The sequence below is a fragment of the Meleagris gallopavo genome, chromosome 7 (genome assembly GCF_000146605.3).
Source record: "Meleagris gallopavo isolate NT-WF06-2002-E0010 breed Aviagen turkey brand Nicholas breeding stock chromosome 7, Turkey_5.1, whole genome shotgun sequence".
NCBI lineage: Eukaryota > Metazoa > Chordata > Aves > Galliformes > Phasianidae > Meleagris > Meleagris gallopavo.
This window is the reverse complement of record NC_015017.2, coordinates 1,071,938-1,099,099: the sequence shown is the minus strand read 5'-3', so window position 1 is coordinate 1,099,099 and position 27,162 is coordinate 1,071,938. Positions and strand designations below refer to the sequence as shown.

The window sequence follows — 27,162 nt, the reverse complement described above, 5'->3', positions numbered from 1 at the left end:
CTGAAGTTCCAATTCATGGTAACTCATGAAAATCATTTGGGATTCCCTTCCCAATCCAAGTGTATATGCACAGAAGCACTCATGCTAAAGATTTTTAACCAACAACAGAAGAGCTCACTCATATCAGTAGACTTTATATAATATAATACATCAGTCAGTGCTAAGCAGTGAGTACGTAAATCCCCTAATGTCACAGACCCACTTCTTGTGGCCAGAAATATCCTCTTTGCTTAATTCAGCTTTATTCCACGTGGCACTGCAACTAGATGAAAATCCAGAACTACTTAACTCATGATTAAGTTCATGACTGCACAAAGAAACCCAATTTAGATGAAAAATATAATTGTAAGAGGAAAACGTCAATATTACCTGAAAGCAGTTAAGTATTCTGTGTCTCCCATCGGTGGATCAAGGCCTCCAGTGAAGGCCATGTTAACATTGAACCCAACTCCTGCTCCTGTGCCAACCTGAAAATGGTAAACGGTTCTCTTAATTATACATGTAGAAACAGCAAACTCTGGCAACACCTTTCTGCTGTATCATGATTCTTCCAGCTGAATATGGATTTTGATCCAATAGCTGGGTGCTAGCTAGGTTAATTTTTCCTTCTAGAGTGACACAGTCCCCAAAGCAAGGATGAAAACAGAGCTCCTCCATGCTCACAAATGCTCTGATGCTTGTGGGAGCTGCAGGCAGGCTGCTAGCCTAAAAAACACCTCATCATTAAGTGGATCCTTTTCCTCTTGTAGGACATGCATTACATGTAGTTTCTTTCCTTAATTTGTTTTCAGTTTTATCTAGAAGTACACTGTTGTGTCTTATTGTAGTTTTAACTAGGGAATAAAACAACACAATTTTAATCAGAGCGAGTTCCCCCTCTGCTGGGGGAAAATATGATTCAGAGACATTTCCACTGCTAGAGGGACACGAATGCTAAATGCAGCTGCATCCCCATCCTTGCCCCTACTGCAAATGTGCCTCTCCTTCTATCCACTCCAAATAATGGGGGAAGGTGAGAAGTTAAAAGTAAGCCACAGCCTTCTAGTAACCCATCTGCCAAGAAGCAAGGTCATGCTTCCCTTCATCTGGAATCCTAAAAGCCTGTGCTCGGTGCCTTCATTGGAGGGGACCTTGCAAATGTCCCCTTGCAGTGCTGCTGCCAGCTCAGCACAGGGCTCTGCTCTCTTAAGCACCATGGTTTTGTTTAGGTCTTGGCATGTGAAAGAAACCTAAAAATTAATGATGTTATACAATACACAGCCAGATAGTTCAGCTAGATAAAGCTGCAAGAAGTAGGTCTCAGAGATTTGTGCATTCTGAGGCAGAAATTAAGTGCCTGCTGCAAAGAGCTGCTGTGTATTCACTATATAGTAGTGCACAAGCAGACTCATGAAGGACTATCTCACTACATTTCAGTTTCTTTAGAATGCTTGCTGGATGGGAAAACATAAAATGGGCAGGGAACAAATTCTAGGAGTTTTAAGATGTAATCTAAAATGCCTCAGAGAACACAGAACTACATATTTGATAGAATTTAACTCTGATAAATCACACATGAAGGATGATAGTGGAACATTCCTTAGGCATGACCCATTTTCAATTTAAATTTACGACAAAACTACAGCTCAAATGAACATATTGTACCTTAAAGCCAGGGAAGGTTTTATCGACTACATACTTCAAACTGTGATTGTTTCTACGCCTCCTATTTGCAGCATGCTACATTTCAGCCTGGAGGATGAGGAAGGATGTGATGTATGTAGTAGCATCTGCCTGGAGAAGAAAGGGCTGCATCCCAGTCCTTCTGCAGCAGTGTCTGAGAAACCACCAAGAACTGGTGGACTTGGCCCAACAGCACTGATGGCAGCTGGAGATTAGCACTGGTGTCTGCTGGGCAGGATAAAGAGCAGATGGGCTTGAGGATTGTGCCAGGAAAGCTGACCACTGTGCTGGTGGCACAGCCATGGACCAATCTATTCCTCACACCCACATCTTACATCCATTAAGGGAAGGCAGGAAAAGTACGCAAAGTACTGTTCTTTGGAGACAAAAGCACTGTCTGGGACAGCTGGCAAAGGGCTCTGGAACAGGTTGTCCCATCAGGACTGGGCAGCCTGACTGTATTCACTCCTTTCAGCTTGTTTGCCAAAGTGTGTGCTCTCCTGCCAGTTTCCATGATGCCCGCAGCTGTGAGGACTTGGACAAGAACGCACCAAGCGCACAAATGTGGGCAATGCACTACTAATCAGACACTAACAAGCACAAGGGTGGAAGCAGTGACAGAAGCTGCCCTCCAGACCTAACCAAGGCAGACGGTCCCAAAATTTTTGGGGGCACCTGAATTGTAACCCTGTGAAGGTCCTGCTGGACGTGGGAGGGTGCTATGCAGATCCATGCTCTTACCTCATCAGGAGCACCACTGCCTGGAAAGAAGTTCCCATCATCATAGCGATGTAGTGAAATATAAAGAACATTAGGATCATTGTAGAAAGCTTGCTGAGTACCGTTCCCATGGTGCACATCCTTTGGGGACAGAGATTGCATTATATGAGGGAGGTTCATGTCTCATTCAAAATGGAAACTAAAAGCATCAACCTGGGATTCGGAGGGGTTTCCTCTGGTGTTGAGCTTCATTTTCTGTGCTTCTCTGAGCTAACTGAAGCAGTTCATTGCAAACGAGAGTAATAAGCTTTGCACAGCCAGCTTCAGACTACACTTCTCATTTAACACACAAGATAAATGGGAGTAAGCACAATCGCAAGCACTTACCTGAGAACAGGATCAATTTAGTTGGGTTTAGAGAATCACATTCGTAACTAATCCTAAGGAATGTTGGGCATAGAAAGGCTTTAATCAATCAACGGGGTGACCACTGGCAAAAGCACCCTGCAAAATTGTCAGGTCTAGCTCAGTGATGTTAAGGGACGCAAACTCGCTGCCAAGACCCTCTCCTGCAGTTCTACTTGGTGCAGAAACGCACTCTGTAGCAGGATGGGTTTGCGAAACACTCCTTCTTCTGACATTAAAAATACTTGGTGGGAAGTGAGGAAAAGGATGTCCATCCAGTAAGGCAAAAAGACAAATACATCCATTTTAACTTGAGGGTCTTGCCCACAGGAGATTTGTTGCAACCTAATCAAAACTCTTGGCTGACTCCAAAGGACTCAGATGTCTTCACGGCCAAGAAAAAACATTTTTAAATCAATAAATAAAATGTATCTGCCACATTTTTAAATCTATACGTCACCGTAGCAAAATCCCAAGCAAGCTCTCAGAGTATTTCACTGACCTAATCCAACCTGGAGAACACTTCTGACTGCCTGCCCACATGCACAGAGGCTGGCCTGGCCCAGAAGCAGCACACTGAAACCAAGAGTAAAGCTGTGCTGGACAGGCCATTCCTCTCAGAAACCAGTCCTCACACTTCAGAAAGAAAGCTGGGATGGATCCTAGCAGTTGAGACCAAAAAGCTTACAAAAAAAAACCCCAATCAAAACAGCACAGATTGCAGTTACCTATCCCTGAGACTGTGTTATGGGCTTGTTTTAGAAGGCAACTACTTATTAATTACAATTCTGTTCGAAAAACTATAGACTCTTTTGTTTTGTTTTGTTTTGAACTAAAATCTTTTTTAAAAGGTACCAACCAAACAAATTTTGGCTTACAGACCACAGACAACATTTTTTCACTGACTTACAGAGCCTGGGTTGGCCTCACATGAAACCCAAAGAAAATCTCATGAAAAATTTCCACCTGCTCTCCTGATGGTAACAAACAGAGTTTACTCACCCAGTCCACTATGAGGATTTTGCTAACATTCAGCCTCTGCTGGAGCAGCTTGGCTGCAATTGCCACGGAGTTGAAATAGCAGAAGCCCCTGGAGGTGATGAGAAGGAAGAGAAAAGAGGAAAAGGAAAGGTGTTAAATACAGGTCTCCTTGGTCCCAGTGCATCTATCATCTGAGACAAAACACAGTAGGAAGAAATTTCTTCTGCTTTCACTCTGCTTTCCTCCCTGGAAGATGTATGTGTGCTCAGTGAGAAACACAAAATAGCCACACAGCAGCACGTGCCTTGTGATCTGTCAGGAAATGCTTTCCTAAGCCCACTGCAGTGAGATGCTGCTGGGGGCCAGCTGCCCACGAGTGACCCTCAGATCCCCAGTGCTTACATGTAAGAGATGGGGACAGGTAAGACAAAGCAAGGAGGACAAAGAAAGGACAGAACCAAGGCCTGGAGTGCTGAGATGCCATCAGCTGGAAGAGAGGAGATATGCTCACGGAAGCTCAGAACTTTATCCTGAAGCACAGAAACTCCACGCATGAAAGTTTATCACAATAAGCCTGGTACACAAGTCCAACACAATCCAAGCATGCGACTCTAAAGAATGCATGGGATATCTGGTGAAAACCCTGATACAAACCCTGCTGTTTAAAACACGTCAGCTGCCTGACTTAACTTTGGCTTTGTGAAGTCTTCCTGCTCTGCTTCTTTCCTCAGTCAGTGTTGTGACCTCAGGACACAGCTATGCTTGCTATACTGCTATTAATGGCATTCTTGCCTTCCTCACACTGTGTGAGCCATTAACATTGATCTTAAAACAACTCACAAGAGTAAATAAAAGCAGCAGCGTTATTCCAAGGCATGATTGCAATGTCAATTTGTGCTAAGAACTACCCACCCAAAAGCACAAAGAAGGAATTTGCCCTCTTCAAGGGAATCTTTGAATATGACACCGTTTTGCAAAAAAATTCTGCAACAGTAAACTAACAAACAGCCTTTTTCAGGCTGCAGATCACACAACAGACAAACACTGAAGCAAGATCACAGAGCACATATGCATACTTACATGGGTGTGCTTTCTTCTGCATGGTGACCTGGAGGTCGAACAACAGCAAATCCATTCTACACACGAAAATAAGAAAAGGAAGAAATGAGACAGGTAGGAAGGTTCATCTCACAAGGATGGATGCATGCAGCCAGGAGCACTAATTGTGCCTTGCAATTATGTAGTTGTCCTCAATGGTTCCTGCACAGCAGCAGATGATGTCCTCCCTTGTTCTGGAGGGGAAGATATCCACATGAATTTTAGGGAAACTGGCTGGTACAGCATTTCCTTCCACTCAGGAAAAAAAAATAAATTCTGCATGAGGTCACTGAGCTGACTGGCCCAGCTGAAGCCAGCAGCAAGACCCTCAGATAACACTGGAACAGGGATTTTGCTTGCTGTTCTGGTTTCTTTCTTCCTTTTAATCAGCATGTAAGAACATTCACCAGGAGTCTGCTGTTCACTTGCTGATATCCTCAAAGATTTTTATGACCAAAGCCAGATGGTGCCATTAAAATGAAGCTTGCTGGATCTCCTGCACAACACAGTCATGATCTGAGCCCTGCTGTTCCCGTACACAGCCCTTTTCAAAGCAAAGTGTTGCTTATTGTCATACCAACCTTCAGTTCTCCTGTGGCCACTTTGAAAACAAGCTCAATGACGCAGCCCACAGCCAGGCGAGCAGCACCAGATGAGTGAACTTCATTCCAGATCGTGTCACTGTCGACCTAAGTGAGACACACAGGAACCATGGTTAGCAACAGTGAAGACAGCCAGGAAACAGAGACTCATGTCTTGTATGGAGTTACTTGAATGTATTAAATGTGGGAATTGGCAGAACTGATCTCAGCAACACCAGGACTAGGATCGCCATCACCTAAAGGTGACAACACCAACGGCTGTTCCAACAAAGGATACTTATGAGATGCTTTAGGGTCAGTGCATTAACAGAGGAGGAAATTCAGCACCATATTTTGCAGGTGTCTCCTACCAGCACTTCTACCACCACAGCAGCATTTCCCCTCAACTGCTGGAGTTCGGATGAAAAAAGAGGTTTACAAAATCATTCAATAATCCTCTTAATTAAAGCACCACAAGAGGGGTACTTAATAATGAACTTTTTAACAATGCCTACCTAGCCCAGGCCTGCCAGTTGGGTAAGGTTATGCTGACACCAACTTCTCTCATCCCATCAAAGCTAACAGCAGATCTTCAGAATCTAAGTGCTGATTACAGACATTTACTTCAGTGCTGAATATCTGACAGCACCAGCATCCTCCACAGTTTCCCCCAGAAGATGTGCCAGCAGGCCAAAGGCACGGCATCCTTCAGGCATTCTCCGTGCAGTTATGCTACAAGATCCTGCCCTAACTGAAACCAAAAGCAGGGAGCGCTGGCTTTTACCACATTCACCCCACTGACTGCACAAAGATGGGATGGGTTCGAAGACAGATGCTGAGATGCCTGCATAGCTTTTGCTGTGATCCAGCTGGAGGCTGTGGGGGGACAAACAGCACGGGGCCTGGATCTCTTCCCCAGCACTCTGGACTGTTTGCAGGCTGTGATGAGAGCAGAGCTTGTTTTCTTCCTGCCAGCCCCAGCCCTTGTGAAATTCACACTGCTGGGACTATCCCATGTCAGGAAAGCTCTGCTGTACAGTCCTCCTATCCATCACAGGATAAATGCAACATTTCTCAATGTGAAGGATCACCAGCTATTTTTCACATATTGCTCCGCGTTGAGAGCATTTATGGAAACAATGGAACAGGAGAATGGGAGAAATGGATTACTTGCTTTGTCTGGCAGCCAACCTGCTTACTGAGTTGCAAGGAGGTGCAAGTCACCTCACACAACACTGAGCCATCTCCTTTGTGGCTGTGCTGAAGGCAGTAGAAATCATTCCAGGCCCATTACTGGGGATGCTTTCTGGCACCAGCTGCTCTGAGGACAGTTCTGAAGTTGCAGTTAGCCAGTAAAAGTGCCAGGGCTCCCCTGAGTTAATAAGTTTGGGCAGAAACATGGGAACAGAAGTACAACAGGTTTGAGCTCTATACAACACTGCTAGGAGTCACGAGCACGCCTGCTGAAGATGTTGTCTGCAGATGGCAGACATGCCTAACCTAAGCAACTGAGAATACCAGTTTGACTTTTGCAAAGAAAATTACAGCCTCAGTGCCGGCAAATTTAATTTCAGTTCTTGGTATCTCGGGAAAGGACGAGGTTGGTAGAACTCTGCTGCCTCACTGCTATTGTGGAAGGGCCACTCTGTGCTGGTTCCATTTTCCTTAACTCGAGGGATACAGCTATGCCATGCAGCCTGGAATGGGCAAATATAATCCATCTGTCTTAAGTCTTGAAAGAAAATGCTGCAGGACAGCAACAGAAAGAGGTGTCCTCTCCCTCTTTGCCCTCCAAGTACCAGGTCCCTCACTTGAATGCAGAATTTTGCAAAGGGTCACATTTATTCACCATAAAGGCACCAAGGAAACAAATAGCTAAAAGCAGAACTCATATGAGACCGGTGCACAGCTTCACGTAAGGACCCTCAGATCTTCATCTGTGCCAGCCTTCCCATAAAGCACACCAAAGCCACCAGTGCCCGAGCCAAACACTGCTAAGTTCAGGCCATACTGTCTGCAGAAACCAGGCTTGTGCTGGTAGCACTCCAAGAGGAGAGAGGAGGGCAAGACAGGTTTTAAAGTGATGATTTCTGCAGAAATTAAGCACTTAGAAAAAGCATTCTGCCTGCAGCATAGAAGCCAGTCTCTGCCATGCCCAGCTACCCAGTGGGAGAATGACTGGATCAAGAGAGCCAAGCTTGGCACTGCTTTGTCCCACGTGCATGCAGCTCCATGATAAGGATTTAACACCCAGCCACCTTCCCAGAAAGAGATCGCCGGGCCCTAATCCAAGGCAGCACTTCATCATGTTACACTGGAAGTGTCTGAACGGTCCCACTGAAGTCATCAGCACTCTGCAGCAGAGGGGCGTAGGCTCTGCCACAGTGGAAAATCTTATTAATGTGGCCCTGAGCTGAGCTGCACTCCGGCTCTAAAGCTGCTGCTGTTCGGTGCTCCGGCTGCTGTTGACCCTTCCATCATTCCTGAATTCTGAAGTTCATTACAGGGAGACACTATTTGGCTTTCCCCATCCATGAGCCCTTTGATGTAGCTGCCATCACAGGAGTTGTTGCTGGGACAGCACATCAAGCCTTACCATCTGGAAGGACTTTACAGAGGGAGGAAGCACATTTCTTGCCTTTTGTTGATCTAAGAGCGTATATTTCTCTTTTTCTCTCCCGAACTGGAAGATTCAACTGCGTCAGAGATACCAAGTCTTCCACATCTGCTGGATGAGGAGTGGATAAGCATGCTTGTTTGCTTGAGAGTAATATTAAAGCCAGAGGAGCTGCTGATTCTGCTTCATGGACTCTTAGGAGAGCTGAGGATCTTCGGACATGGGAAGAGGGAATTCAGCTCCTGGGACCTGCCGCAGGCTCTAAAGCCTTCACAGCATGCACAGTTATTAGAAAATGATGAGGGAAGGTCAGTTTGATGGAGGCTTTGTTTTAAGAGGAATGTCTAAGATGTTTCTGAGCAAAACATGAAAGAACTTTTCCCTCCTTATAAATATGAAATGTTAAAAAATACATACGATGAGCTTCTGACTCACACTGTGCACTAAATTATGTACTGCTAGGCAGCTATTTCAAAAAAAAAAAAAGAGGAGGATCTTAAAAAAGGTTTTCATTAGAACAAGGAAACAGAGTGACAGACAGGGCAAGGGACTGCAAAGCGGAGAGAAACAAAGGAGTTCTGCTCTCCTCTCATCACAGCTCATCCTCACATTCAGGCGGCAGCAGCACTCAGCATTCACCCAGTCAGGGAGCCGTCTTTCCCTTCTCATGTCTCCTAAAGCTCTGGTTAAGTCACTGCTCACATATTTTTTTCTTCTAAGACTCACTATTAAGTTTCTTCTCATTTCCATTTCATGGAATATGGACTTTTTTGGTCTCTGCTCTGCAAGAATGTACTTTGCTGCACGCTGTATACCTGCATGGGTAAAGATTTTTTTACACTCTAAACAAGACCCTGCAATCAAAAATAGGAGAACAAACTCTGGAAGAGATCAAAACCAGTAAGATTTTGGATCTTACCACTAGATTATGGATTCTCAAAACCTTTTGCTAAATTTTCTTCTAATTACCCCGGATTATCTAACACTCTGTGCATGTAAACCATAGCTTAAGAAAAGTGAGTGTGCTGCGAAGTGAAGGGAACGGCACTAAATGGAAATACTACTCTTGCAGATGTTGCTGAAGATCAGTGGGAATAAATGACTTGTTTAAATCAGAGCTCACATCTGTTGATATGAGTGGCTCTGTGGTTTCTTCCTTCTCTGCTAGGATCGGACATGTGCAGGTGGGGAGGTTTGTTAGTGTTAACTATGACGATGTGAGAGCTTCCTCGTATTAAACAAACTGATGATGAAAAAGAACCAAGAGTTTCCAACCATAGGGGAACAAACCTTGCGAAGATCTTGCGAAGCTTTACAAGATCTTGCAAAGCTGTGACTTCGTTTTAGAAGGGAGATCAAAAGGTGTTATGTGGTGAACTGATCTGCCCTAAACCTTTTCCTGCTCCTTCAAACAATTCCTGTTGTAACACTTGTGCTAGCACAAAGAACTCATGGAAATTCACAGCTTCTCATTGTTTAAAGCAGAAAAAAAAGGCTGATGTATCTGCTGGCCCCAGAGCACCTGGCAGGCCTGAGCAAGGTTCTGAGCAGCGCCACAGCACCTAACCCTAACCCACAGCCCTAATGAGATGAAAAGGCAAAGCAACACTGCCATGTCACTGGGGAACAGCCACTGGAGATGTAACAGCTTAGGGGGCTTTCCCACCCCCCACAGCGTTGTTCCACATCACCTTTCAGGCCCATTTATTCTTTTAACTTACATGACAACCTCTACGGACAAGAGCTGTGTGTCTGTCTGCAGAAAAAGGACTTGACTTCCTGCTTTCCATCCCATAAATACAATGTGACACTCCCAGCTCCCCTCCTGAATTACAAGAAACAGCAATCATTCAGCTTTCACCCACGCCAGGCCAGGCCTCCCTCATGCCTTCAAGCATTATTTTGCACCCAGCAACACTGCATTTTGTGCACTACCTTCCTATTTAGCTTTGTGTTCTCATAACATCAATATTTCTCCACAATCAGTTTTTGTCTTTGTGACCCTGAATAAATTCCATACCATCACCAGCATGTGCTTACAGACCAATCCTTTGCTTTGCAACATTTCAGAGAATGTGTTGGACTAATTCCGACTGCTGCTCTCTATCTTCTAATCAGTGATGTATCCAAAAGAGGATTGCTCCCAACTTACTCTACGGTAGCCTGATTTTTCTTTTTTCTTTATGGATCATGTTAGCCCCCTGGCATGCATTTGCCAGAACAGTATTGAGTGTTCTGGATCAAATCCTCCTTATGAAGCAGTCAGCCAGCTGGAAAGCTGTCTACTGCCCTGGTGAACCATGAATTATTCACTATGCTGCACTTATTAAGTGACAGAGTCAGAGAAAACTACCCTTCTGCTGAAATAAATCCCTTCTCCTTCAGCTCTGGACTACAAACCAGATGTCCCACAGGCGCTCGGATCATCCCGTGCTCCTGATGCTCCCTTACCAGTAAAACCAGTGCAAAGCCATAGGAGCTCACACCAACTTCTGTCACTGCCAGGGCTGCCTCCCCAGAACACCCTCAGCTTCTAAGTTAAAGACAAAAGTAAGACTGATGACTGTTCAGAAGCAAGTCACGTTCTGCCAACCTGGTGTTCCTGAACAAAGGAGAGTCTAAATACAGCTCTGATGCTCCTCGTCCATCAGAGGAGCCACACGGTCACCTTGCAGCCTGCCAACAGCAGCAGGACCCCTAAGCATTCTTGCTAAATCAATTTAAAATTATTCAATTATACCATAACAAGCACTCGATCTCTCAGCAGTCTACACATGCGAAAACTTCTCAGGCTTGCATCATACTTCCTCTCTCACCAAAATTCTTCACAACTGATACTTTACCCCGGGCTCTGATGTTTTAAAATCTTTTTATTTCTTCAAAAAATATTGTACGTGTCTCAAAAACGTCTTGTCATCCTCTTTGATGCAGAAAATAACTTGTTTTTCATCTGCTACTGAGAGGCGTGCTCTGTGGCCCAACTAAAATCCCACTGTAGAGCTTCTTCCAACGTTTTCCCATAGCAAATCAAACCAAGAGCAACTTGTCTGACAGAACTGGCATGCTAACAAAGAGTACAGTTTTCCCTCCATTTCTTCAATAGACACGCAACGTTGCTAAGCCAGCTTTTTTGACAGATTTCACACTTTGAAGGACAGCAGAAAATAGGATTGACAGGAGCTTGTGCGATCGGTGTGCAGATCTCCTACCCCCAAAGGAGGGGGTAACCACTTCAACCCACCCAGGTGTGTAATGCTCAATATGCTATAGCCCATCAGTGCGTGTTGTGGCCTTATTTTCCCCACAGATACATAGCTGCAGCGTATATACTGATCAGATGCAGCCCAAAAGCAGTGAGGAATCTGTTCTCCTGCAAGTAGAAGCACACGAAGAGCTTGTGCTGCCTTCCAATGGAACTGGGGGAAGGAAAACCAAGCAAAACAACCAGAATGCATTTTTTTTCCATGAAAAATCTGACAAGCGCGTTGTTGATGACTGGTAAATTACCAGTTACACAAAGCTCTTCCTCCAAAACATGAAAGCATTGGTCGGGATGAATGAAACACTGCAGAAAAGTGGAAAACTGTTTTATTTCATATTTAAGGCTCAGTGGAGACCAGCGAGCAGCAAGTACTATCTTTATCAGCAGCCTATCAGGAATACCAACGCCATGGTGCTTCCTGCCCTGATTTAGGACTTAATGCAAGACTTCTGGGACTGCATTAGGCTCAGGCACTGTCTCTACTTGTTACCATTCAGTCTTCATTTGCAAATGATAATTTTTGCTTTGAATGGCATGCCTGACTGCAGGGCAGGGTAAATCCAAACCTTTTAAACTCCAGCCAAAAATTTGTCATGAATTAGGAGGCTGCAGCATATTTACAATACAAAATAAAATATCTCTACGAGTGCTCAGTTGTGGCGGTATGAATAAATGCCGATTATTCTTTTTTTTTTGACGGGATAATTTTCAAAGCAGTGATTTTGCAAAGACTCAGGAAGAAAACAATTTTGTTTCATTTCCATAACAGAATCCAGACCTCCAAATTCAACCTCACGAGCTACAATTATGCATAAGAGCTACCACTGTGAATTTTCAAACACAGTGCCTTTTATTGTCTCTTCTCATTCTTTTCCCTTCCTCCTCTATGAGGGTTTCTCTACTGTCACCCTGCACAGAAACCTTGGAACAGAAAGTCCGAGCTGAAAAGAAAACTTTCAAGATTTTAGGCTCCAAACAACAAACCCAAATCTTCAGCACAAGGCACTGGAGTGATATTCTCTCTTTTCAGTCTTCAGGGAATAGATGTCTTTTTTTTTAACTATATGAAATCTTGACAGATGAAAACTGATGTTCAGCTGCTCTGTGATGGATGGACGGGTATTTTAGTCACTTCTTTCAGAATTCAGCCTCAAAAAAATGAAAGATGCCAAATACCGACGACTGCAATTTTACCCTTTGTAATCAGTGAGGTTTTTCATTCTAGGACAATATCACAAGTCCAGATGCAAATAACTCACTATTTACTGAAACTTCTCAAATATTGTCCTTCTGTATCATTATTTTATAAATAAATCTTCCACCTGCCCTATGAGACAGGCAGCTCTGAAGCACAAATACCAAAGAAGAAACAGCGACGCAGCACAAGCAGCACATCTTGCTTTCTGCGTGGTTGTGGTGCACTTTTGGATTTGAAGGTTGCTTTAAAATTCAGTAACCTCTTAGACATTAAGCATCACTGCCTGGGAAATGAGGTTCCTGTCCCCAAAACCAGAGACGAAACATGCCTATGAATGTCACCCACGCTTTCAGTGCTCCAAATAGTTTCAAATCATCACACTGCTTTTGAAGAAAGGCACGTGAGGCTGTCACTGCAAACCCACACCCCAGGCAGACCCTGTTTATGGAGAACATCTGGTAGCAATTACCCACTTGATGGAATGCAAAGCATCGATTTTTGTTACCAATGGGACTCAGAGAACAAACAGGACATTATTTACACATTAAAGACAGTACTCACCCCGACACCACCGCAAGGAAGCCTGACAAACATCGACGTTAGAGAACCTGTAGGAAAGAAAACATACATAGCCAGTAAGTCAAAAAGTCAAAGTTCACCAGATTGTGGTCCAATTTTATGGCAATGCTGAAATCTTTCTGAACGCAGTAACAGATCACAGTTTTCTTGCAATTTTCAGAAGACACGCAGCCAACCTTGCTATATTACAACATGCACATAAACAATATACACACTTGGACATGTTCAAAAGCCTCTCTGACATAAAAGCCTTCTATAAATCACCCATTTTTATGCAACAGTTCTGCACAGTTCCACATTTCAGGCAATCATGCTGACTATAAATGATTGAGATACTACCAACGACTGCTCAGCATGTCTGAGGTGAACATTTTAACCACTTTCAACTGAAAGAGGATGGAAATAATGAAAACCCTCTAATTATCAGTCATCTGCACAGGCACTAGAAGACTTTTCAGTCTTCATAAAAGACAGACAAAAAATAAACCGGTGGCAAGCAAATACAACATGTTTTTAACTGAAAGAGCAAAACCAATGTTATTAATTTGGGAAAAATGAAGAAAGCCATCTGCAGAAATAATTTTGTAACTATAATGAGTCTAACATCACTTCCTCAGCTTGTGTAGCAGCAATATTATCCATTGAAAATGTTGCATATTTATAAACCATGCACTGAAAACTCTCATGTCTATTGCTACCCTTTGTACATGACTTGTATATGTATCTATGCACAACAGGCAAGTAGGGAGAAGAAAATATGCACGTGTGAGCACCATAAAAGATCTACAGTACAGTGTCAGAGATTCATTTGCCTGATACCTCTTTAGAACTAATGAAAGCTAATAGTCAGACACATACGCTGCCCTTTGACTGGGAATGGAGTTAGTGCATCTGCATTATCCATCTGAGTGCACAGTGAGACTCACACCGTGATTAGATCCACATGAAAATCTTAGTTCATCCTGCTTTAGACCTCCTGTCACATCTTTCACTGTTAATCCACCTATTATTCCAGTATTTATCTTCTTAACAATTTATGATTGCTATCCACAAATTAAAAGCAGTCTTATTTGCCTGCATTTAAGCTTGTTCAACAGGTTCCAAATCTCCACAGTGTGAAGTGATAAATGGATTCATATTCTTTATCTTGAGACTTTCAATGGCTATAACAACCTTTCCAGGGGTAGAGTTGTGCAGTCTGCCACCTTCAAGCCCTTCTGATATAACACAGCAAAGATCCCTGTAACGCCCAAAGGGGGCCAGCCTTTTCTCCTATATGACTGGTGACAGAAAAAAAAGTAAGGGCCTTGAGGTGTACTAGGAAAGGTACACGGGTATATTAGGAAAAATTTATTCTCAGAAAGAGTGGTGAGATATTGGATCAGCTTGCCCAGGGAGGTGGTGGAGTCATCATCCCTGGAGGTGTCCCAGAACCAGGAGATGTGGCACTTGAGGGATGTGGTCAATGGGCATGGTGGGGATGGGTTGGCGCTGGACCAGATGACTGTAGAGGTCCTTCCCAACCTGAATGATTCTATGATTCTAACTCTGTGGAAGTGGTCTTCATTGTCAGTGGTGGTTGCTGGTAAAGAAGGGCACTTTTTGAGTCTCACTCACAGGAGTGAGACCAACAACTGCAGGACTATTCTGCTGGACCCTTCTAGGAGATCCCTGTCTTTTTTAAACTGAGAAGCCCAGAACTGGACACAGTAGTCTACATGTGGCCTCACTGTGGAGGAGCAGAGGGGGGGGGATTACCCCCCTGGACCTGCTGGCCATGCTCTTTAATACAGCCCAGGATACCATTGGCCTTCTTGGCCACAAGGTTACACTGCTGGCTCATGGCCAACCTGCTGCCCACCAGGACCCCCAGGTCCTTCCTCCCAGAGTTCCTCTCCAGCAGGTCATCCCTTAACCTGTAGCGATGCATGTGCGTATTCCAGGTGCAATACTCTATATTTGCTCTTGTTAAACCCCATCAGATTCCTCCCTGCCCAACTGTCCAGTATGTCTAGGTCTTGCTGAACAGCAGCACAGCCTTCAGATGTGTCAGCCACTCCTCTCAGCTTTGTATCAGCAAACTTGCTGAGAGTGGTCTCTATCCCTTCATCCAGGTTGTCGATGAAGATGCTGAACAAGACTGGACTAAGCTCTGACCCCTGGGGAACACCACTTGTAACAGGCCTTTGATCAGGCTCTGCACTGCCGATGAACACCCTCTAAGCTCTGCCAGACAGCCAGTTCTCAATTCACCTCACTATCCACTCATTTATCCCACATTTTCTGAGTTCCGTAACAAGGATGCTGTGGGAAATAGTGTTAAACACCTTGCTGAAGTCAAGATACACAACACCCAGTGCTCTCCATGCATCTATCCAGCCAGTGATGACATCAGTAGAAGGCTAATCAGGTTGGTCAAGCATGCTTTCCCCTTGGTGAATCTATGTTGACTGCTTCTGATAACCTTCTTCTCTTCCAATTGCTTGGAGACAGTGTCCAGAACAAGTTGTTCCATCACCTTTCCAGGGATGGAGATGAGGTTGACTGGCTTGTAGTTTACCGGATGCTGCCTCTTGCCCTTTTTAAAGATTGGAGTGATAATGCCTAACCTCCAGTCTTCAGGCACCTCTCCCATTTGCCAGGTCCTTTCAAAGATGAAAGAAGAAAGCAGTTTAGCAGTCATTTTCCCTAGTCTTCCTTTTAATGTTGACATACTTAAACTTTTCTTTTTATCTTTTACTTTCTTTGCAAGGTTTAATTCCAAGAGGGCCTTAGCCTTCTTCGTTGCATCCCTACAGGCTCTGACAGCATTCCCATATTTTTCCCACGGACCTTCTTCTTTCCTTTCAGTTTATCCACGAGTTCCTTGTTTATCCACACAGGTCTCTTTGCCACCTTTCCCCGATTTCTTACTCTTAGGGATGCTTGGAAGAAGTGGTGTTTAACTGCCAACCAGCTATGATGGGCTTCATACCTTCTAACACTCTAGACCATGGGGTACCTCCAAGTAAGTCTTTGAAGAAGTCAAAGTTGGCTCTCCTGAAGTTCAGGGTAGCAATTCTACTTATGCTTTACTTCTTTCACACAAGATCTTAAACTCCACCATCTTGTAATCGCTGCATCCCAAGCTTCCCTCAGCCATCACACCCCTGAGCAGCCTTCCTTGTTAGTAAAAACAAGGTCAAGTAATACACTCCTCCTCATCAGCTCTTGCACCACCTGCACCAGAAAGTCATCAACATGTTGCAGGAACCACCTGCACTCTGTGTGCCTGCCTGTGTTGCTTACCAAACAAATATCAGGATAGCTGATGTATCCCATGAGAACTAGTGCCAGGAACCATGAGGCTACTTCTAGCTGTTTGTAGAAGGCCTCCTCCACTTCCTCCTCCTGACTAGGCGGCCTGCAATACACACCCACAACAGTGTCACCTATGTTAGCCTGTCACTTAAATCTTACCCTCATGCTCTCCCCTTATTCATCATTCCCTCTGAGTGAAGCTTGATACATTCTAGTTGCACTCACATAAAGAGCAATTCCACCTCCTTGTCTTGCCAGACTGTCTTTCCTAAAGAGGACATATCAATCCATGACAGCACTGCAGTCAAGTGAGCTGTCCCACCATGTCTTCGTGATCACAGTGAGATCACGGCCCCGTGACACGTCACAGATATCTAGTTCTTCCTGTTTATTTCCAGCGCTGCATGCATTGGTATACAGAGGTACTTTAGGGAAGCAGGTATCTCTAGAGGGATGCAAGAAGGTTTAAACCCTACTGGTGATGTTATCACAAGATCCAACTGGACAACTGAGAAGCTTGTCTCCACAGTTTACTAAAAAGACAGCATTATCAGGCCCCTCTCTGTCACAAGTAACTCCACCCCCTTTCCCCATCAGATCTAACCTAAAGCTCTGTAATCAATCCAGCCAGCTTGCTCCCCAAAACACTTCTGCCCCATCTGCTCAGTTGCATTCCATCTGACACCTGCATACCTGGTCTCTCAAAGGCCTGCCCAAGATCACAGTGCCCAAAATCTTGATCCCAACATCATCCCCTCAGTCAGTAATTTTCCTGATCAATTCTCCTCCTTCCTTCCAGGACCCAGCCACCAGTTGGGAGTACAGAGGAGAATACTACTTGTGGTCCTGATCCTTTAGCATCTTTCCAAGGGATGCAAAGCCTTCCTTAATATTCTGTTTTTTCCTTGTTGCAGCATTCCCTGACCCTACTTGAATGACAACGAGCAGATAGTAGCCATCTTGTTTTATCAAATGCAGTAGAATCTTCTTAACATCTCTGACACACGTCCCCAGAAGACAGCAACTCTCTCTGGAGAGGTTATCTGGCAACAAACGGAGGCCTCAGTGCCTTCCAGCAAGGAGTCCCCAGTTACTAAGACTCTTTGCTCTTTTTTGGTGGAACTAGTTTTAACACGATTCTTTGGTTGGACCTGTATTACATGCTTACTGCATCCTGGGCTCTGTTTGGTATCTAGGCACTCTTTTGTTTCCAGCCCCAGAGCCTTGTATCTGTTGCTCAGGGAGACTGTGTACGCAGGAGGAAGACGTCTCCCTCTCCTCCAAGCAATCCTTGTTTTCATCTTTCAGCTTCACAAGTTCTTCCTTCTAGACTGAGATTTCTCATGCTTAGACAGAGGAAGTTACCCCATCACAGTCATATATATGTCAAGATACTCAGGTCTTCCAAGCTAACATTTGCATACATGAGCCTCATGTGAAGCTTTGGTCTCAGACTTCAAACCTGCCATACATGTGCACAGATACATATACCAAGGCTTTTTGCGGGGGTTCCCAACACATCAGAAGCTGTTCTCTCAGCTCCAGCCCAGAACTATGGAAGCCAACAAGTTAGGAAACTGTACTAACTTTTGAGACAAAAGTTGTCTCAAAAGACAAGCTGTAAGCTCAGCTAAGTGCTACCAAAAATCCCTTGCAACTAACAATCTCAATGTCCTTTCTACATTTTCAGCCTCAAACAGTAACAGAAAAACTGCTGGGCAATGCTGGGCCATGGCTGAAGCTTCCGCTGCAATCCCAGCCAAACTCTGGTCTCACTCACAAATAGGTTATTCTTGGAACTGATTTATCACGAGTACAGCCCCTTGACAACTTAATGTTCTTTGCAAATTACACATACGCATGCAACTCTTTGTACTGGAATGCCCTCAGGTGTTAGAACTATTTTTATTCACTAGAGGAAACTTAATTTCTAGAGATATTTTAAAATGTGTAACTGAAAGACATGTGGGGTGCACAGCACACATACTGAAGTACTCAAGGGTAGAGTTTATCCTCCTGCAGGTTCTCTAAACAGGTTTGTTTCAGTCAAAATGTGGGAATAACAATAAACTTTCTTTCCACAAATACACCTGTGGAACTATTGATACAGGTTGTGCCAAGAGTTGAATGCAAATGACAAAGTATTTTGAGAGGACGTGACATTTGAACAAGAAGGAAACAGTTATAGTGTTACCCCAGTTCACTCCAAAAGCATATTTACATTTTGCAAGGGATATCAAATGGCTGACTTTAAGCTGCTTCTGAAGCAGTGAGTGTAGGGTGATTCACAGCTTCTCCCAGCCCCACACAGGCTATCAACCCCATCTGATCCAGGTCGGTGAAGCCAACAGTGCTGAAGGACTGCCTGCATCCTGCCATGAGGAATTCATGGGGACAGGTCATCATCTTCAGCTCTGCTTCATCACTACAGCTCAATGAAGTGAGATCAGTCAGAATGAAGGTGGTGCAAGTGCAAATGAGGAGCCCTCTTAGATTTACAGAGGAGATTTACACCCTGTTTCTCTGGATTAATGGATATGCCTTTTGAAAAGCAAGACTTTCATACAACCAAAGATATGACATCATAAATTTCTTAAACTGCATATACTAATTGTGCTATCATTCAGCCAGAGATGTCTATTTCCCATTTCTCTGGGTTTCAAAGAAATGGCAACTTAGCTATAAATACAGTGCTAATTACATGTTTAAACAACTGGCTAATAGCTTTCCTCTTTGGGTATCTAACGTATATACTGAAAATGTAGCAAAAATCTTTCCAGCTCTTTTGCTATAACTACTGCAATGTGCAGGTCATCAAGTTAATCCTCTTTTTATATCATTCAAAGTGAAGCTAACCCCCAAATAAACATTGTAAACTTCTAGATTCCAGAACTATCTTTTCGCAGATCCCCACAACAGAACTTCACAAACTGCCCCTCCAGCTTATTACCTCCTGCTGTGAAGAGGAAAAAACAAAGGGAAAAGAAGATGCTCCATGATGGTAAGGTGCCAAAATCAATGTGAATTGGTTGTTCTGCTTGGAAATGGCTATCCTAACAACCATCCTCTAGATAGTCTGCAAGGAAATAGTCTACAGAAGCAGCCCTGTTTCAGGAAGATTCAGTTCCCAGTGAAAGGAATAAACAATCTTGTCCAAAATTAAACAAACGTAGGACTTCTAATAAGCGGCCCCTGCATCTTTCTTGTGGATTATCCATACAGTCCTGACATCTATTTGTTGATGCCTGTGCAGCTGGTTGGTGCTGCAGATCCAGGTCCTTAGCAGGGTATTCCGGTTCCTATCAGGCAAAGGAGAACCTTCTAACACGCAGAGCAGACTGTGCAAAGATATAATAAACTCTAAATTATCTTTTCTCCTCAGAAAGGTTGGTTTTAGGTTTTGAAGGCATTCATTCAAGGAAGCTGTAGCTGGATAAGGTTTAGGGATCTGCCCAAAGAAAGGAACTTGTATAACTCAAGACAACAGTGACAGTAGTGGGGGAAGAATCATCTTGGGAACTGCCTATAGCTGGGGCTGGTGGGAGCACCAAGTGCTCACCTTTCACACCAGCAGGACTAAGGGATCACCAGAACTGGGGCAGTGGGCAGTAGTGTGAATGCTGGGGGTCAGGAAGGGGAGCCCACCCCACAGTGAACAATACCTAGAAGTTTCTTGCTGTCCAGTTTCTGTCTGTTCAGAGGGTTTGTGCCGTACAGCAGTGTATGAGCTTCTGAGTGAACTGTCTGCAGCTCTTCTAGAGTTGCTTTTCTTCCACGAATGCACTGAAAGAGGAAAAAAAAGGAGCGATGAGTTCACTGGTTTAATGCTCAGCTCTCATTGCTGAATATATGCATTTTTTCTTTGTATAACTTAGCAAGTCATAAAGACAACGACCAAAAAACCTAACACTGGTTCTCACATGAAAAAGTCTTCCCAGCACAGATTTTGGTTTAGGCCCCTGTTGAAGATATTAGCTTGACATACAAAGTCATCTTTGGATTTTTTATTTCTTTATTTTAAAAATATTTACCAGAGAGCACTTGCCGACCTACACAGGAACTGCTAACTACTGATTATTCAGGATTTCAGTTATAAACCATTATGGAATGATTTACTGATGAAAAAAAAATTCCAAACTTTTATTGATGTCAACAGGATCCAACTTCATTCTGAATTTTACAAACTAGGGTCTTTACATAGAGTCCCAGTATATCTTTCAGGTCAGATGGAATCACAGGCAACCTGATCTAGTGGGTGGTAACCCTGCCCATGGCAGGGGTTGAAACTGGATGGGCTATAAGGTCTTTTCCAAACCATTCTGTGATCTTTGAGGCTTCCCTTTTGTTTCTGTTGCCCATTTGTGATGTAACATGCTTGTCTGCTTGCCAGAACGTGCTGGGTAGTACAAGCTGGCCTCTTGTAAAGAACGAGCACTTTCTGGCAGGCAGATGCTGCCTGGAGGATATCAGGTATTCCAGAGAAGGCAACCAACTCCTGACAGTGGAAAAAACATCTTGTCTTTTGCAATGAGAACTTGCAACTGCCTCCGAAATGGTGGCAAGGGAAATACGCAGAGTCAGCAAGTGCTGAGGCTTGAGATAATGCAAGAGGTGGGGAAGGAGTTACTATGAAATAGGGACGGCTTTGCTTCAGAAATTTGCATGCACTCATCTCTCCAGAAAAAAAAAAATAGAATTACTTTATACTTTTTTTTTCCTTATGTAATAGTAAAATATAAGTAGTTGGCAATAAGCATGCTGGAAGCTCTGAAAGCCTGTTGTGGAGATCCCAGGGTCACTCTCATGCAGACATGTCCCTCGTCACCTAGCGTATGCTGCACAGCCTGTGCAGGAATGTGTATGCACATGAATGTCCATGCACCAGCCCCTCCATGTACCCAGCACAGTCTGCAAAATAAACTTTAGGGAATTACATCTCAAAACTTCAGCAGAAGCCCTCATCACGTGTTTCAAAGCATGCAGGAAATCCCTTTGTAAAAGCATTTGAGCCATAAGGCAGCAGAAATCAAAGCACTGCAGGAGTGCTCGTGCGCTCTGGCTCTCGTAATTTTGGCATCTCTGCTCTCCAGTTCCTCTTTCATTTTCTCCGTGCTCTGCTCCACCACCTAGCATTTCCTGGGGTTAATGATGAGGCAAAAATATACCATCCCATTAAAGAGGCAATAATCACAAAAATGCTAGACCCAGAAGGGATGGAAATATCTGGCAAATCCCCCCTGAGCTTTCATCCTGTCTTCCTTTTTTGTTCATGGTAAGCCTCTCTCAGTTACCCTTAGAGGCTTTTACAGCTTCCCTTTTGCCCATATGCCAATTCTTTCCCTTTGAACAAGACGTACTGACCCATTTTCAGCTGCTACATTTAGTGGACAGACATAAATAGTTTGTTGTATTTCTTGGCATCCTATGGATGCACAAGAACAGTCGCCTACTGCAATAAGGCACCAGCTCCTCTGTGGATGCTCCTGGTTAACAGCGGTGGCCCTACAAGCCCATCCAAGGTCTGTGCTCAACATCAGGGTGGGGGGACCTCCCTGCCTCATGGCAGTATGAATGGAATGGGAGCTGCGAGAGGACAGAGAAGTTTCTTATGTGCTTCCAGTAAAATGCATGCGAGGAAAAAGCTACTCCTTACTGAAACAAGCAAGTATTAACTGACTGCAAAAGACTGTGCCTGAGATGCTTTTGCACCATTCTTATCTCCCAGCTCACTCGCCAAAATCTTTATCTTCAGTTCTAATGCAAAGATACCCAGAAAATGAACTCAATCCCCACTCAGACTAAAGAAGGAACAAAACATTCCTCGGATATGGATGATGGGTTCCCAAACCTATCGCAACATGTTACTCAGTGCGCTGTCCATGCTCCAAATATGAGCAGTTCTTCACTTCAAGAGCTTTTAACCTCTTCGGTCAAGCTGCCTGGTTAGCCCTGAGACTTTGTAGTGCTCAGGATGAGAAGAAATGGTCTCAAGTTTTGCCAGAGGAGTTTTCAGTTGGATATTCACGGAGTGGGTGCTCAGGCATTGGAAAGGGCTGCCCAGGGAGATGGTGGAGCTCCCATCCCTAGAATTGTTTAAGAGATGTGTAGGTGTAGTGCATAGGGACATGGGTTAGCGGTGGACTTAGCATTTGGGGATGGCTGGATTTGCGGTCTTAAGGGTCCTTCCCAACTCAAATGATTCTATGATTCTATCCAAGTCTCACTCTTATTAACACCCCCATAATCTAACCCACTTCCTGGCTGTCAGAACCACTCTTTACAACTCAGGAGTTGGTTTCTTAACTCTAACGGAACTCTTGATCCACTTCATTTGTGCGTTCTTCTGCATGGAACTTGATGTCAACAACATCTCTCACACTGCTTGATACACTGTCTTCTATTTTTTCATAGCTAGTTTTTCCTCATTTCAAACCACTAAATGCTAGGTTTGCATTTTATTCACTCTTTCACCCCATGATGTTTCAATAGGAGAGGACATGAAACTTGAGAGACAGCGAACCAGATCTTGTCCCACCTACACCCCTCCCGCTCTGTGCCACACAAAGCCATGAAATGGCAACAAAGATTTTTTTTCCCCAGGCACCAGCACTACCTCAGTGCTTTGCAATGAGGAATTTCTGGTGCACAGCTGATGCCCAGCAGTTTTGTGGTGTCGAGCAGCGACCGATCGTGCCTTCAAGCCAAACACAAGCACCATGCATTGTCAGGAACTCTGCATGCATTTCCGCTCCAGCAGATGGCTCAGCCCAGGCTCTATTTTTCACATCTGTCCTCTGCAGCTCCAATTCACCCAAGGGCTTCAGCCAGCAGTGCTCATACTCTGAACAGCACAGGACTGCTGCCAAGATGTGCCTGGAGACAGGCTCTGACTCAGGAACTAATTCTTCTCAATCCTGGTCGAGCAGTCCAAGGGTTTGATTATATCCAAAACACACAACAAAACCTATTGATTTCCTGTGCTTCTGATGAAGGCTGGAAGGATTATGCTATACAACAATTGTGGGTTCTTGTTTGGGGGAGAGCCTATTTTATTGCGATTGCTTCAATTAGTATAATTGTTGCTTTTAAATTCTGAACATATACCAGAGTAACTGCCATATTTTATAAAGCTAACCAAATTAAACAAGTCATGCTCTAAAACCACAGATGCCGTTACGCTCGGACAACAGCTTTCACTCCAAAGGGTCATCTTTAAACTCATGCAAATCTGTTGGACTTTTACCTATCACACTGCAAATCTGCTGCACATCTTCCCTTCAGCTGGATGTAAAATGTTTTTTGGACAACTTCAGCAAATACATATCTGTTTCACTGCTGAAAAATAGGGGGATGGGTGGGTGGGAAGCACTGTGCTTTTTCTGTTCTAAAAATATTCATGCCCCTTCTGGATCCCTTCTATTGCCTGCAAGAGAAATGACAGGAACTCGTCGATTGGCAGGTTGTGCAGGAGCCCCTGGGTTGCTTGATGAAAATGGGTTTTCAGATTTCTGAAATTTCAAAGCGTGCATTTTTTTGCATGCATAACAAAATATTTATCTGTGAGTCCTTTCCTGGCACAAGACAGAACCACCAAAAGAAAATTTCCAGGAGACAGACACAGAGAATTGTTCAAGCATGAGAAAAACAGAGCACGCAGTTGTGTGGGGACCAAGTGTTGAACTGCTTCTGGAAGAGGAATGGAGGTCCCAATGAAGCTGCATGAACAATACACAGTATATAGGATTATGTGCTATGCAGGGTGCTGTTTTAATCCATTTCTATCAAACATTTGCTGCTAACAGAATCAAACTATACCCACAACCAGACCTCAGCAAAGGGCTGGTCAGGAAGCAAGAGGAAACACAAGAATAAGGAAACTTCAAATTTCAAACTGTCCTTTTACAGACGTGAGCTATAAAAAATGGATTAACTAAATAATCACAAACAATTTTCACATCAGCCCTTGGGCTTACTTAACTGGCTCATAACGTCTGTGGCACAAGACCTGCAGCAGCGAATATAAAATGAGCACACATAGAAGTGTCACCAATACCAGCTAAAATATAACACAGAATAAAAGAGAAGCTGAGGAAAAAAGGTATGTACACACCTGGCAAACTGCTGACTGCCATAACCCTAGTGTTGCTGTTGACTTGCTGCAGTTGCCACAAACCTAGTACTAGGACAGGGAACGACGAAATGGCTTTGCAACATGGGAATGAATTACTTTGGCCAAGGACAACAGAAGGTGAATGAGTGTCTGCAGCTGCAGGAAAAACCCTATCAAGTACAGAACACTGAAGCAAGGAGGGAGGGAGGAGATGGAGAGAGAGGGAAATGCTATGCCCACAAAGCCTGAATAAAGAAGAAAATTTGAATGTGGGTATGAGCAGGAGTAGGGGACAGTAGGTGTAAAGGAATGGGGAAGCTAATGAGAGAAAAACAGGACTTGGTATCCAGAAAGGGCAGGTGAGATCTTTAGGAAAGACAGCAGAGAAGGAAACGCAGGATTGCAGGTAGGAAGCTAGCATTACATATCTAATGCTTTCAGAAAAGGGAAGAGTCAAGATGAAGCTGAATTTCACCAGTGGTTATGAGGGAAACACAGTAGAAAGCAGGTGAACATCAAATCCAGCTCCTACTGCAAGACCAACCTGAAGTAACTTCAGGAAAACAACAGTTGCTTGGGATGAAGAATTTCACACATTACGGAACTGTAGAAAACAGAGCAACTACCATAGTGTGAATTAAATACTACTTCTAACCAGAGGAGCTAGGCAGCAGTGAGGTGCTTAGTTTATTTTGCAAGACACCATAACCCCAGAATTCAATTACATGGGTCTCCATAGACTGAAACAGTTCTGAAGTTCTTCCTTACTCTGCTGAGAGATAAATAAGCTTATGACAGGGGAGTTTTATCTAATGGCAATGCTGCCACCACGTGGATGTATTTCTTGACTGCTCAGAAAATCGTTTAGATAGATGCTGACATAACTCATATTTACAGTGTGATTCGAACCCCTCAGATGCTCAGAGAACTGATGAACAAACACTACTGTTAATTTATCATCATTACTACTAGCTATGAATAATAATTTCTAAACACCAGTCTTTTTACCTTCGCAACCTCCACATAGTTTGCTTTGCATAGTTTGCTTAAAACATGCACATCCAATAAAATTAATTTAACAATCTGTGAAGGAACAAGATCTAGTTGCATCCACCTACCCTCATTCTTTTCACAGTGTTTTCACTGTAGGCTGATCATTAATTACCAGAGAATATTAAAAAAGTTAATAAACCTCTGAGAAATACACTTTTTGCTCCACAGCTCCTGTTACGATTGGAGCGATATCAAATGACATGGTCACTTCATGTCATGCTCTTATATTTGGCCATTTCAAAATCTAACAGTTGATAAGGACTTCCAGGTTACAGGGAATAGGACTGAAATTACATGAGAAGCTGCACTGCAAACTCTACAGTTCACATTGGGCAAGAGCCTTCTCCAGCATCCCACAAAATTTTAACAGTCACTGCAATGCAAAGAAATCAGACTACTAGAAAAGCACTCCTGACAAGCAAACACACAAGCATTAACAGTCATCTAGGTGTTAAATTTAAGCCACATACAGCCAAACATTGCCAACAGCTGGAACTATAAAACAATAAAGCTGGAATGCAGTATAAAGTTTGCACATCCAGGTAGCAGTCAGCAGTCCGAGCTGCAGGTTCGGTAAACACACACTATTTCCAAACCAGAACCTGGCCCCTAAAGCTGCTTGTAATCCACCGGTGCAACCCACCATGCAAACCAGATGCTCTCTCCCCCCAGGCCCACCACCCTGCCCCCTTACTGGTGCTCATTTTACCTCGCACTTGCCACGGAGACCTGTCTCCTGCAGCCTGGACCAGATGCTCTGGATCCTCCCTGCATGCTCCGGGTGGCTGTTTGTGTTTCCACAGGTACACTGATGTTTCAGCATCAAGGTGTCATAGACAAGGCCTGCAGCAGAAGTTACAAAATTACTCTAATTGAATGAAACTGTTCTGCCAGATATATGGAAGTAAAAAAATTTTTTTTTTTTTTTTGCCCCTTTTGGTCTACAGCACTTTGCATTCAACTGAATAATTACACGTCTCACCAGGAGTCACAGAGCTCTAAGAGATGACAGTCCAAGGTGCCAAGAAAGGAGACGGGCAGCTGCTCTGAAACAGAACCAAACCTGCAGCCATCCCCTCCTTTATAAATCTCAGCAGATACAGAAAAGTGTCACCATCATCACTTCAGGCAGAGGTTGTGAGAGTGACAGAATGACAGCATTGGTATGAGTGCAGTGTGCCAGAGCTGGAACACAATTTAGAAGGGGGCTGACTTCAAACTTGTCCGCTGGGTACTTTAATAATTGCTGCTAAAATGACTTTAGGGCTTGGGATTAAAAACAAGAAGGAATAAGTCATTAGCAGGCACTATGTTTTATAACATAGTATGTGCTGAAGTCTTCGCATCAACATTATTTGACAACATGCTAATTAAGACTATTAGAACACACTTGGGAATAATTATTCAGCACGATATGCAGGTATTTAGCTTAATCCCTTTGCATTGCAACTATTTATGGCATGACAGCAGTGTAGGAGACTGCTTCGTGCTATGGAGCTGCCTGGGTGCAGTTTTGGAACAGGATCTGCAATTTCACTGCCAGTGTTTCACAGAACAAAGCCAGCAGTTCCTCCCTAGCTACACACTCCTGGTGAC

At 43.9% G+C, this 27,162-nt stretch overlaps 1 protein-coding gene across 8 annotated transcripts in view; it reads right to left on the bottom strand.

The window, feature by feature from the left end:
• The window catches only part of HDAC4 (histone deacetylase 4), a 208,364-nt gene that overhangs the window by 16,809 nt on the left and 164,393 nt on the right, over window positions 1-27,162 (bottom strand). For all 8 annotated transcript variants that reach the window (XR_794053.3, XM_010713207.3, XM_010713201.3 and 5 more), the window contains 8 exons: window positions 26,276-26,409; window positions 20,066-20,186; window positions 13,086-13,132; window positions 5,448-5,555; window positions 4,849-4,904; window positions 3,790-3,877; window positions 2,404-2,523; window positions 370-467 (listed from right to left, as the gene is read on the bottom strand). Coding sequence is in view for 7 of the 8 variants with exons in the window: in XM_010713207.3 (XP_010711509.1) it covers window positions 370-467; window positions 2,404-2,523; window positions 3,790-3,877; window positions 4,849-4,904; window positions 5,448-5,555; window positions 13,086-13,132; window positions 20,066-20,186; window positions 26,276-26,409 (772 nt within the window). In the remaining variant the exon portion in view is untranslated. The remainder of the gene's footprint in view (window positions 1-369; window positions 468-2,403; window positions 2,524-3,789; window positions 3,878-4,848; window positions 4,905-5,447; window positions 5,556-13,085; window positions 13,133-20,065; window positions 20,187-26,275; window positions 26,410-27,162) is intronic.